This window comes from Stegodyphus dumicola, chromosome 7, assembly GCF_044657685.1.
Source record: "Stegodyphus dumicola isolate Sdum_Otavi_A_Nest chromosome 7, ASM4465768v1".
Taxonomy (NCBI): Eukaryota; Metazoa; Arthropoda; class Arachnida; order Araneae; family Eresidae; genus Stegodyphus; species Stegodyphus dumicola.
The window spans coordinates 189,608,482-189,622,151 of record NC_140774.1 but is presented as its reverse complement, the minus strand read 5'-3'; the positions used below and the strand labels follow the sequence as shown (position 1 = coordinate 189,622,151).

The window sequence follows — 13,670 nt, the reverse complement described above, 5'->3', positions numbered from 1 at the left end:
GTATGCATGCATGTATGTATATCACATTAATAGTCTGAATTGTTTAAAATTATGTCACATTTTTACTCTAAGGTATTTTTCAGGATTTTTGAAATGGGGTCACATTCACCCCTTTTACAGTCAAAAGTGAATAGACTAATTTTTAAGTAGTGAATTTTTTCATCATTCTCCTAAAGTTATTGTTGAATTATGTATATAAATGTCATATATAGTACAGATAAAAAGCTTTAAGAAACACATATAAAAAAGAAAATTGCTGGAGGGGGAAATACTCTTAAATGTAAAATTGTATTATCTTAAGTGATTTGAAATTTCTTAGAAATTTGTAATATTTTGTTGTCAAAACTATGCGTTATGAGATCTCTGTATGATATTTTAAAATTTAGATATCAAGACCACACTTTTTTATGGAGAAATACTATTTTAGATTCATGATGCTTTGAGTTAGTGTTTTAAGAAATGTCATTATATTATTACAGACTCTTTCAGCATTGAGTATTATTTGGTTTTAGAAAATTATTTTCCCTAACTGATAGATAAATAATATGTATAGTAAACTTATATGGATTATTTTTTAATGGAAACAGTTTTCTAGTCTTTATTGCATTTTTTAAGAAAATATGTATTAATTATCAATATTACTTGTTTTACAGTGATTTAAGAGCTCGATTAGAAGTAGCTGTGAATGAAGTAGAAAAATGTGTTTCTGAGCAAGAACCACCTTGTGAGGATAGTGATTATACAAGTGATTCTGAGGATGTGAGTATATTTTAAATGTTCTCGTATTTTTATTCTTTTGTGTGTTTGTTTAAGTGAGAGTTCTCATTAATAGCTGTAAGTCAATCAGTCTTTGTTAATATTCTTCCCTCTTTATCCCTGTTGTAACTTCAAAATGTATGTTTTAATTTGGATCTTTTTGCTATTGTTATTTTCATTTACTGAAATAGTAGTATCCATTTATACATGCTATAACCAAATAATATTAGTTAACTATATATCTAAGAAACTGATACTTGAAATTTCTAAATGTACATGAACATAGTAAGTTTGAGTTTTTCCAATGGACTTGAAGTATATGTTCATTATTTGCTTCTGTATACACAGTATATAAAAGCACAACACTGTTGCTGTTCTATTAAAAACTAATGTCAATTAATTCTGAGAAAACAAAAAACAAATTGTCCATACTTGAAAAAGATTTACACATCACTGAATTTTGATGAATTTTAGAAATTATAATGTGCTTTTAAGTCAATTATTTTATTTGATTCTCGTGAAGTAAGACATAAAAATTTACATAGATCTCCCTTCTGATGCTAACAAATAAATAAACTGGTAATTATTCTATGCAACCAGTAATTTTGTTCCTGAAGTATGAAGTTTATAGACATTATAGTGAATAAAATGAATTTGTTTGTTTGTTTCATTATAGTGAATTGTTGAAGACTGCCTGAGTTTACCATTATTTCGCATCATTCTTTTATAGTAGGATGGCTTAACTATTTGCATGATCCAAATGCGAAATATTTAGAAATACAAAACACGTTTTCAATGTCAGTATACAACCAAGTGAAAAGGTGCAGCAATTTGTAATGAAGAGTTATAAATTTTATATTTATTAAATCTTTTAAGCTCCATTTTTTACTTCCTTATACAAAGTGAAGAAAGTAATATAATTATGAAAAATTTTTGTTATCAGCCAAAAAAAAAAAATCATTTTGGCTATTTCGGGATGTTTGGTAGTTATAGACAGAATAAAAAAAAAAGTATCCCAAAATGGATTGTAAAATGTCCTTTTTTTCCACAACTGAAAAACAGTTAGCTGCAGAACTTTGAAATTTTGTAGATAGGACTGCTATAAAATTTGATTATGCACCTCTCTTTTTTTTATTGCAATCAGTAGCACCAAAAGTACATGTATTTACACACATACTCTACCCGGCCTTTATTTTCGCAGTCATAGTCATATACTTCCACTTACAAAAGTGTTTTAAATGATGAAAAATATTCATGTTTTGGCAATATCAAATTTTTAAAAGCATTAATTTTGGCTGACAATGAAATCTAACTTTTGATGTGATTTCCTGGTTCCTGTACTTGTATTTGGGGAAAGTTTCATACTCGCTATGAAAAAATAAAATTATAAGAAATTTGACTCTTGCACAATAAAAATTGACCAGAATATTTTATTTCAAAATTTGCAGTTTTTTATGTCATTTTCAACTTGCTCTGAGGAATAGGTTAAACACTCAACTGCCACAAAAAACGTACAAGATTCACTCTCCAGTGCCACCGTTTTTTACACATGCGCTTAGTTATGCAATATATTGGGGGGGGGAAATAAGTGCAGGTTTTGCTTTCTAAAAACTGTTTACTTTCACAAAATAAAGAATAAAAGAAAAAATTAAAATGCAAAATTTAATGTTTAGAGTAAAAATATAATGAAAATTATTATGTTCATATAATAAAAAGATAATAAAAATATTCCAAAAAAAATGGAATTTAAATCATTTTTAGACCAGTAAAGTGTAATATCAGGTTTCAGTGTTATACCTTGTAAAATCAATATACCTGAATGGAAAGTGTGGAGGCAGCATAGGCAAGTTTTTCATGTACCCAACGTCGAGTATCTTTCGAAGAATAGTTGCAATCTCTTCATCTGATGTAATATCATATTCTGAGGTGTTCAATCCTGAAGATGACGGACTGCAATCATCTATTTCACTGTCATACATATTCATAAAAAAAAAGCACCTACTACAAACAGTAAACAAAAAGACACGGTATAAAAATTTATATTTTACTCAAACTGGAGCAATAACTGTGCAGTCATTAGTCATCATTTTTAGACATATTCCTGAAAAAAAAGCACATTACAAACAGCAGTAATGAAGTAAACGAAAACAGAAGACGCAGAATTAAAAAAAAATATGTCTTACTCAAAAAGAAACACGACCAATAACCGCACAGTCATTACTTTTACCGTTTCAGAAACATTCCGCCTCGTATTCCCCCCCCCCTTTTCCCTGAAATAGTATCCTAATTTGCATGCTATGTCAAGGTCATTGTGGTGTTGCATTCCAAAGTTTTGCGAATAATTTCACTGGTAGCAATGCAAAGCAAATAAATGATAGCATTTCGGAAGGGCGTATATATACGCCCAGAGCAGTTAATGCATTGTCTGATCAAGGCATATATACCCCTGCAGTTTGGTGTTAATTAAGTTAGGATAATTCAAAGAAACAAGTGTAAATGAAATGCAATAAGAAATATGTATAATTTAATAGACTGTGTGAGGAAGTCAACACACTTTCTTTTTTTTTTTTTTTTTTTTTTTTTTAAGCAATGCATATAATTTTATTTATCTTCTAAAGAGAGTCTTCATATCAGCATGTTCTGCTCTATTAGAAATTTTGGGAGTGATATCATTACTTTGAAATTTTTATTTCAGACACCTGTTGTGCAGTGCAATGAAAAATTAACCACTGCTGTAAGAAAGGATTTAGCATGTGCTATAAGAGATTTGATGCAACATGGTCTCATGCCAGTAAGTATTTCTTATAAACATAGTAATTACTAACAACCCTAATTTGCTGTAGGCATAATGAAAGCAGTAATATATTTTTTGCATTTTAAAAAATTATACAGAACATTACATTACATTGCTTTTTTTATCTTTAATGAGCAGAATTTGGTAATTTTTCATAACTGTTTTCATGTGTTTGTTCTAAAACTAAATAATATTGTTATAAAAGAGTGACACTCACTAAAAACATAGAAAATTATGTGTCTAAAGGTAATGAATTTTGTTGCATGAGAAACAAGCTGTAAATAGATAGTCATAATATGAAACCTTTGACAGGTATAATATACAGTGATCTTTGTTTAATATGATCGTATTAGTGGTTTCTAGAAGTGATAACAATAAATAAATTATGACGATAATTTCTAAAATTGAAAGTAATAAATAGATTACAGCAGTAGTTTCTAAAATTGAAAGTAATAAATAAATTACGGAAATTTACAGATAAAAATTTACTTACCAATGATGATATTTTTATTCAATATACCTATGTTCCATTTTACAAAAGTTTGCTTTACAACAGTTTATTTTTATGGAAGACTTACTATAGTACCTTTTTCGACTTGTGAAAAACTCCGGAGATTATTTTTACAAACTAAAGCAAAAAATTAAAATATTTCCACTTTTTTTTTTTAACTTAAAAAGGCAGGCTATTTAAATAGTTTTACAACGTGATTTTGCAGCATTATTTCACTTTTATTCAACTCTTTTGCCATTCAGAAAAGCAAAAGATATTATTCTTTCATGTTTAATCCATCTATTATTTATTAACAAACTAAATTATTTTAAAGCAGTAAATGCATTTCTTAATTTTTTTTTTCCTGTGTGATTCTGATTGATTTAAATAAAAATGCATTTAATTCATAATATATCTAATTAAAAACATTAAATATTTTTATAGAATTAGAATTCCCCTGGTATTTTATACCTGGATTTGTGTACTTTTAATATATTGCCTTAATTTCTCTTGACATATTTTAATATGCACGTATATGTACGTTCTTACAGATGTCACAAAAATATTCTAGCCAGTTAAAGGTTTAATGTATTTTTGAAATTTATGTGCCTAATTTTATAGTTTACTGATCTGTAATGATGGCTGAAAATTTGTAAATTGTAAAAATTGCTGCTTTGTACAGCGATTTATGGCTTTCCAGGTTCTTCATGCATTATTTCTTTATTCAAATTTTTACTGTTATTTTTCATCATAGCCAAGTAGCAAACATGTTTCTAGCAATTTCGTTAAGTATGACAGTATCTCTATCAGCTGACATCCAGCACAGAAATCATATGTATTTATACGAGGCAGATTTCCATTTTATTATTATGATCAGATTACCTGTTTCAGTTTCATTTAACAGGGTTCATATGGTCCATAAAAGTCCTTAATTTTTTCAAAAATGATTTTTGGTCCTTAAAAGTCCTTAATTTTGCTCATTTGACATTTCTTATCATTTCTAATGATTGCCATTCTAAGTGTGAATTACGATTTCTCATGAATATGGTATTAAAATTACACGGCTCTTAACCAATCTGTTGGCAGATTTGTGTTGAAAACGATAAAAATAAATAAATAAAAAAAAAAAAAATAGCTACCCGAACGAAAGTATCGGTGTCTGATTGGCTATTCACCCAATCTTTCAAAACATGTTTCAAAACATGTGTTATCCATAAATTTAGGCAGATTGTGACGAAAGCGTGAAGCCGGAAGTTCTTTAAGAGGCGAAAGTGATGATGAAGGTGCTCGAGAAAAAAAAAGGGGGGGGATTCTGAAAATATTTGCCAAAATTAGAGCAATACCAACCTGGAAGGCCACAACTCTTCCGACGCCAATAGGAACGAAATGCCTGGAAAGTGCATTTTCAATAAACTGTGCATTCATCAAGCTGACTACAAAGACTGGATATTGATGGATGGCAATCCTTAAATGTGGTCTTTGTCTGAAACAAATTGAAATTTCTAGAATGGGAGAGTCAGCGCTGAAAATTCACATGAAAATTAAGTTTCGTTTTATCATTTCAATTTGTTTTTACACAGTTTTGCTTAGCTTAATTTCTGTGTTTGTTTCAATTAAGCCATAAATTAATTTTTTATCACCTTCTACGGAGTTTATTCTCTTTTGCACATACTATATGTATAGGATATCGGGATTATGAGTTTATTTCTGCAGAGAGTCTGTTATCGATTTCGCGGGAAATCTGTTGGCTCCATTTCGATTTTAGGTCGCCAAGGGCAAATTCGGTAACGCTAGCCGAGAAAAAGTGAAGTTCGGAAATACGTTTTGAAGCTTCAATAGACAATTAAATATTTGGTTTAAACCTATGTTGTTGATAGTAATGCATAATTTTTGCTAATGGCGATAAAATTATTAGTTGAAAATAACTAATTAAAAATTTTTTAATATTTTTAAAGCTGAAAACAACTAATTGAAACTAATTTTCCTGAATTAACTAGACGCAAAATTAACTTTCATGAATTACTAAAGTTATTGGGTAGAAGTTTAACTGAAAATATACATTCCGTATTATAGTATATATATATATATTTATACAGTACAAAGTCCGAGGTCTGGACTCGTCGGGACTTCGGCGATCCCAGATTTGAGATTTTTCCGGATATTAGATCATTTTAAATCTACTAAGATGGCACGTAGAAATTATAAAATTGAAAATATGAAATCGTGATTTATGAAATAATGAAGCATTTATGATTTAAAGGGTATCAAAATTTACAAAAGAAAAGAGCTTAATATTTATATGTTTACTTTATTAAACATTTCTTTCAATGTGAGTTGTTTGATTTGTTTTCTCTGCTAATACTGTAGACTAATACTATAGACATATAATTTCTTGTTCAGTTATTAAGTTCCATTGTTCAAGTCCTGTAATTGCTGTGTCGAGAATTCTGAATAACTTGTCAATCAAAATTTTTTCTCGTTCAGTAACCTCTCTGTTACTTTCTTCACTATCGGTAGCTGTATTTTCTGGATTTAGAACCCTACTACAGATTTCGCCCTCCATTAATTGATTGATGATTGGGCATTGTCATCGCAATGAAAAACTTCTGTTAAACTTCGCTAAATTCTGCCGCCTGGGGCGGCCATGCGAGCTCTAGCGCTGGTTCTGGCTTTATGTGAATAACAAATCAGTTATTCTTAATTCAAATAGCACTAAATATAATCGTTTGTCCCATGAGTATCATTAACAAGATCTATTTTTAGCATAAGGGAAGAAATTTCTGCTAAATCTCCCATTGTCAACATTTTAGCGCATTAAACTTAAATCTGTAATCGGATAATACTCTGTTATTTGGCGTCGCTGCATGATTCATCACTCAAGTTGTCATCTGTTGATAAACATGCGGTGATGAAAGCAAAATACAATAAATAATGATTCGCGATTTCGGCATCAAGGATATAAAATATTAGTTGCTGTAAAATTAACAAATGTTTCGGTTTGAGATTATGCCAAGCAGATATGCAGCTATGGAGTCAAGTTACTAATCACACAAATTTATGCTAAAATAATTATTTCTTCAATAATGAGATATTTTATTTAGCGCCAAACTGAGATTAAGAATCGGGATTTCCGGCATGTTTTTTTATTAGGAGGAAAAGAATCTAATGTGCGTGCTTAAAGCATACCCCTTCCCTTCAAAAAAGCCCTAAAAAATTGGTTGGTGGGGGCTTTGAGGTCCGGATTTTAGATTATTCCAGATATTGGATGTCCGGATCTCGGACTTTGTACTGTATATATATATATATATACATCTTTCAAAATATAACTTACCAGTATGGATTCACTCTTTTAAAATAATTCTACTTTAATTAAACTTAGGAGATAATATAATCAATTAATCAATATTGTTTAGGAAATAAATTATTATATATATATATAGCAAAAAATGTATATTTTCGCTATTCAAGTATTCTTATCTTGTCACATGAACAGGCCTCTGTGGAAAGGGGCTTCTCTGTAAATAAAGCAATTGAAATTGAAAATTTAAGTGACTCATCATACATTTTTCATCACACAGTATTTGATTACATAAAATTTTCTGGAGGTGTTCTTAATATCGAAATTAATAAAGAAATGAGATCAGCAGCAGCTTCTGCAAGAAGTGGAGTTCGTTATTTAGAAGTTCAGTATTTAGAAGAACAAAAATCTTTAACTAAATCTGAAAATTCAAAGAGGAAAAGAAATATTATTGAGGAAGAAATTGATTATATGAAGCAGAAGAAAAAATTTCTTCAAAGGGACATTAAAGATATTAATGAAGAAGTAGATGCTTTAGCAGATGAAGCTGAGACCAGCAGGAACATTGATTTGTTTATCAAAGCAAATGAATTTAGAAGAATAGTTAAAGAAAAGGAAATAGATGTAAATAAATTAGATGTTAAAATAGCTGAAAAGATTTCAGATTTAAAAAAAGCACAAATGTTTTGTATCTTTTATTGTACAGTTTATTATTCTAGTATCTTTAAAAAAACCAAGGAAATAAATTGTATGTTTACAAATCAGTCATTTTAATCTGCAAAATATTCTTACATTGTGATTATAATAGTGGAATAAATATCAAATAAGTTAAATAATAATCATGTATATCTCTAAAATAGTGACTGTTATTAGTGTAAAATACACTTATACATGTTTTTCAAGAAATTATGTTCCTAATTTAATGTTATCTACTTCATAACTTGTAGGGAGTTAGATGGTAAGTATTAAATTGAATTTAATAATAGTGCATAATACACACTTCTGTTAGTTTCTTAAAGTGAAATTACAAGCATGAAGTCGGTTGTATGGATAATTGTTTTATTCTATTCATTTTTTTGTTTGCTGATAGGTCCTTAATTTTTTCTTTGATGGTCCTTAAAAGTCCTTAATTTTCATGTAAGGAAATGTGTACGAACCCTGTTTAAGAAATCCTTTCTTTTTTCTTGAATCGACTTTGCAGGATTTTTACTATGATTGTATTCCATAACACATTTAGAAAGCTATAATATGCAATAGATTTATGTTCTTCACTGATATACTTTTTATTGCATTATCGGATAATTTACATAAATTCGTTTCTAATTACAATTAAAATGAAAGAAATACATCAAGTTTTCTTTTTATATAAAATATTTTTTGTTGCTTTCAAGACTCTTAAATTTTCATTCAATTATTATGCAGAGAAAATTTCTCTCATTAATGCTCATGAAGATTATGCATGCTTAGAATCATACCTGTGTCAAATTTTAATTTCATTTATTTTATGATTTATATTAGATTGGGCAGAGCAACAGCTTAGTACCATTTGGATGTTTTGCCGTCCAGTCTTCATCTGCTACTAAGATGATGCATGCCTGGGATCTTATTCTAAAATATTATGAATTGAAAGTGAGTTCTTTTATTTTTCAAGGGGAAAAAGTGCCATTAAACCAGAGTTTGTTTGTATTAGTATGTGAAACAAATGCTTTTTAAGCGATAGATTTTAATGTAAACCTAATTATTGCTTTCAGATTTTTCTAATGTATAGTCATTTTTTAAAGAACAAACTTTAAATTGAATTGCATTTTGGCATATTGAGAGGTATTTAGGCATAGCAAAGTTGTAATTTAATATATTTTAATATTTAATTATGTTACATAATTTTTTGCATTTATTTGTCAGAAAAAAGTACTAATATTTTTTTTAAATGTATGCAAAGCTGTCTTCCACTTAAATAATGTCATTTCTTTGAAAAACCTTCATATTAAAAATATGGAAGTTGTATTGTCAGCAAAATATGCGAATGATTCGATGTCATTTTATTATGGTGATTAAAACTTCTTTCCTTTATTGCAAACAGCTTTTAACAAATTTTGTGTATTAATACAAACATCACAGATTATATGCTTAAGTTCTATATTCTGTTTTTATTATTTATTTATTTATATTTTAGAATGGTTATCAGTACAATGCTTCTCCAGCTCGAAAACTTTGCCAAAGCTTCAATCTAGAAATAGTTGGAGGAGTTGCTATGACTCCTAAACAGGTTAGAAAGTAAAATTAATCATCAATCTAGTTAATTGTAATATTAAGGTTACATAAAATGTATTAGTGTAAACTGTGCATAGGATAAGTTATGCACATTTAATTTTTTAAATATTGTTTTGCAATTGTTTAATATTTCATGTATTATTTGTATTGATGTTAAAAAATCATTTTGCTGTATTTAATAATAACTCATTGTCTAGCATTTAACCTTTTCGCGAGGGTGCACCTTTGTTTAAGACGCTCATATGAAATGGAAGGGAATCAAAGGCAGTCACCGTACAGGACGGACGTTTTACATTGCTAAGCCTAATTTTATAAAAAAAAAGTCAGAAAAAAAAAGTTTCACTTCTAGCATCATAATTTTTGGTATCCTTTTAGATTATTACTTGAGCTCTTATATATGTTAAAATTAGCACTTAATAACGTTTTTTTTTTCCTTCATTTTACATGATAATATAATTAAAATTTTCCTTATCTTGTAAAAGAATTTTCAGAAGCTCTATTCAAATTATTCCAAAGTTTTAATTGATAAAATCCATCAATAAAATTTAAAATTAATAAAACAACACAATAAAGTCTATTTACAGTAAGAAGTAACAAAATTTAAAATGAAGACTGTGGTAAATCTCGAAGCACGGAGAAGTATCACTTTCTAGCTCTTTAGTAAAAGAATCATGACTCTCATCTGCATTAGTAAATGGTTCATTAACCGTACGAGGGTATTCTTCCTCTGATAAATAGCACCTTCCCGCCATAATAGACTGGAGGTGAGGCTTTCCGAAATAAAAAGAGAAGGAACGGAAATATATCTGAAGGCAATGCAAAACATAACATAATTCCACATAGTGACCCTAAAAGACCGTATATAGTAGAAGTGAAAATTATTATAAAAAAAGGAATTGGATATAAATCAGACACGCGAATATTTATATTAGCATGCGGCAATTTAAAGAGCCCACCTCTGTTTAGGCTTTCCCTCCCCTTCCCACCCTCACAACAGCTGATGAGTAAAATACCAAAGTCAAGCAGAGTATATCAAACTCAAGGTCAGGAACCTAAAACTGTGTTCATTTCAAAAGTGATGGACATATAATGCCATGTAGTGGCCTTCAAAAAAACATTCCAGCTTAAAATGCATATACACATCACCCGTCCTCTGAATGCAATCTCTAGTGATGCATGGATGGGACGCCCCGCTGTAAGAGACGTTTTTAGGGAATGCGTATACGGGATGACCGTCCTGAAAGGGTTAATCAGATATAATAATGATATGCAGTGTAACTGCTAATTTAGAAATCATTTCATTTTATTATTTCACGATATCTCATAATGTCATGAAATAATAAAAGTGGAACTGATTTTTTGGCAGAAAGTAATTTTTTTTCGAGGTAATAATACTGCATTTGGTTACATTAATTTTCACATTAAAAGAATGATCTTGACTCTTTTTTTTTATTTTGTTACATAAGAGTTCTTTTATGTTTTCAGTCGTGTCTTTTCAGCAGCTAGGTAATCAAAAGATTTTCATTATTAAAATAGCATTTTGATGAGAAATCTGTATTTCTCTATTAATAGAATAGTTTGTTTTAGATTTCATAAGTGATTTTTTTCTTTACATGGTTACTAGATTTTTCACTTATAGTGAAGTGATTTTGGCTAGCAATAGTACCTTTTTTTGTCATATGCATTGTTTTCAGTTTCATTTTCTTTGTTATAAAGCAATATTTGTTTTTTTCTTTCAGTCACTTTTGAGTACCGTAGATAATATTATCAGTACCCATACTCCGCTTAAACGTTCACCTGATTCCCATTTTAAAGCTTTTGTGTGTGCTGCACTCAAGTAAGTATTTTTTCTTAACTAAATTACTTAAAACATTAAAACTTTTTCCCTATATTGTTTCTTTATTCATATTTTAATTCATTATTCATATTTTTAAAAACATTTTCTCCCTTTCTTTTACAGTGATAAGCGTCTTGTTTCTTGGTTGAAACTCATTTATAAAACTCGGGTTTTATTGGAACACTTTTATCAGCCATGGAGTTATGCATATAAAACTGGTAATTTTTTTAATTATGTAGTTACTTGAAAATGTGTAATGTTTAAGTAGATTATTAACTGTTTTCAAAGTCATTGAGCTTCAGCATATTTTCACATTTCTTTGTACAAAATTGTCGTAATGTTGGAACAACTGATTTTTCAGAAATTGGAGAAATTTTTTAACCAAACTGGGTTTACAATTAAAACACAATAGCATGCCGAGCAAATACTAATTCAGAAGTCAAACAACAAAAATCAGCGTTATATTTTCAAATTTTCACAGGATTAGTTTCAATGGTTTTACCGAACCATCGAAACTAGTCCTGTCATTATTATTATACAGGTTCATATTCTGTCATTGAAGAAAGCACATGATTGCATGTGACATCATTGCATGTTGAATATGTTTCGTTAATGTCAGCATTTTAAATAAATAGCTGCTGTTGACAACTTTTTTATTTCAGATTACGGTAACTGACATGATATGTTATTGCCCCATTAATTCTTTTATTGATATTTAGAAAAAGTTGTTATATTAGATTCAATTTAAATCATGACATCATACATATGCTTATTAACTGTTAGTAAAACATTTATTTGTTAAAAAGAAAGGTTATAAAATAAACTGAATTGTAATGCATTTTGGCTGCTTAATCTTGTTTTACTTTATTCTAGGTTTTGAAGATGCTTTGAAATCCCTGGATAGGCTTACTCATCTAGATTTTGATCTACCTGTAGATTTAGCTGTTCGTCAGTTACAAAGTATAAAAGATGCATTTTAAATTAACTAAGTCTTTTATCAAGGAATTTTTATAAAAGTTTAAAAATTTTTAATTATTCCAGAGTTGGTATCTGTTTATTTAATGCAAATTTTTCTGTAGCAAAAATGCTCATATTTAAGTTTGAAAAGAATCGCAATACTAATAAAATCTTTTTTTTTTTCTCCCAATTACTCATAATTTTACTATTTCATTGTGTTTTATGATCTGAATATTTTTAATTTGTAGTGTTTTTATTTTAGCTGAAAATACTTTGTACATAACTGAGTTATATTTTCTTCATTCACTTTAAGGTTATCTTAAGATAGCCATAAATACACAATGAAAAGCATATTTCATCTTTGTATGTGCATTTTTATTTGCATGATTCTTCTTGTTTTTATTTTAATAATTTCTCTAGAGAAGGGAAATGAAGCAATTTTTCTGCTCATAAACTTCATAAACCTATTTATGCATTACAAAAATTCCTGATATCTAACTTTTGAAATATCTCATCATGTTGTTGTTCTTCCAATTCACAAATAAACCATCCATTTCTCAAACATATATATTTATTAACTGTTTAAAATAATGTTTTATGTTCATTGTTGAAATTATATAAAGTAATATTGTATGTAGAGCAATGTAAATATATGTCCATTTGGTTGTAAAATAAATTAAGAGCCTGAACAAATTTTGTGTATTATTTCCTTAATTTCAAAGTTTTTGTTTTTATGTTCCATGTTATCTATTAAAAATTTACTATTAAGTAGTTACAAACAATCAAATTGTACTGAGCTATGTAATGTATGTCATTTGACTTTTTTTTTAATATAGTTATAGGAATGGGGTTAATGTGTTTCAAAAGTATTTGATCCTGAGGAAAATATTAAAGAAACATAGCACTTGAAAAACAAACTCACTCCCTGCCACATTTGATGCCAGACAAGTAGTTCATGTCATTAACGTCTTTGGGGGGGGGGGCACATACGCACCAAGATCTACCAAAAATGATGGAATTTCTTCATTTTTTGTACAGAAATATGAATAAAATTTTTCCACACTTTATATCTTGCCAGCAGAAAGTTATAGATTATTTAGGTATTATTATCGTACTCAAATTGCACTAGGTTATTTGAATATGACAAAGTACATGAGGGCTATCTACAAATGCCTTTGTGAAAGATTTTCTAAAGGAAACTATTTCATATTCATATTACAAATGGGAAAAACCAATCATGCAGCCAGCCTGTTCTCCTGGGACAAAC

At 28.8% G+C, this 13,670-nt stretch overlaps 1 protein-coding gene across 1 annotated transcript in view; it reads left to right on the top strand.

Annotated features, from left to right (window-relative positions):
* Positions 1 to 13,096, top strand: part of LOC118204305 (RUN domain-containing protein 1-like) — a 53,906-nt gene extending 40,810 nt beyond the window's left edge. Inside the window, exons 11-17 of the mRNA XM_035376639.2 lie at positions 654 to 759; positions 3,452 to 3,547; positions 8,857 to 8,967; positions 9,512 to 9,604; positions 11,349 to 11,446; positions 11,570 to 11,664; positions 12,320 to 13,096. Coding sequence (XP_035232530.1) covers positions 654 to 759; positions 3,452 to 3,547; positions 8,857 to 8,967; positions 9,512 to 9,604; positions 11,349 to 11,446; positions 11,570 to 11,664; positions 12,320 to 12,426 — 706 coding nt within the window. The 3' untranslated portion in view covers positions 12,427 to 13,096. The remainder of the gene's footprint in view (positions 1 to 653; positions 760 to 3,451; positions 3,548 to 8,856; positions 8,968 to 9,511; positions 9,605 to 11,348; positions 11,447 to 11,569; positions 11,665 to 12,319) is intronic.
* Positions 13,097 to 13,670: the final 574 nt, after the last annotated feature.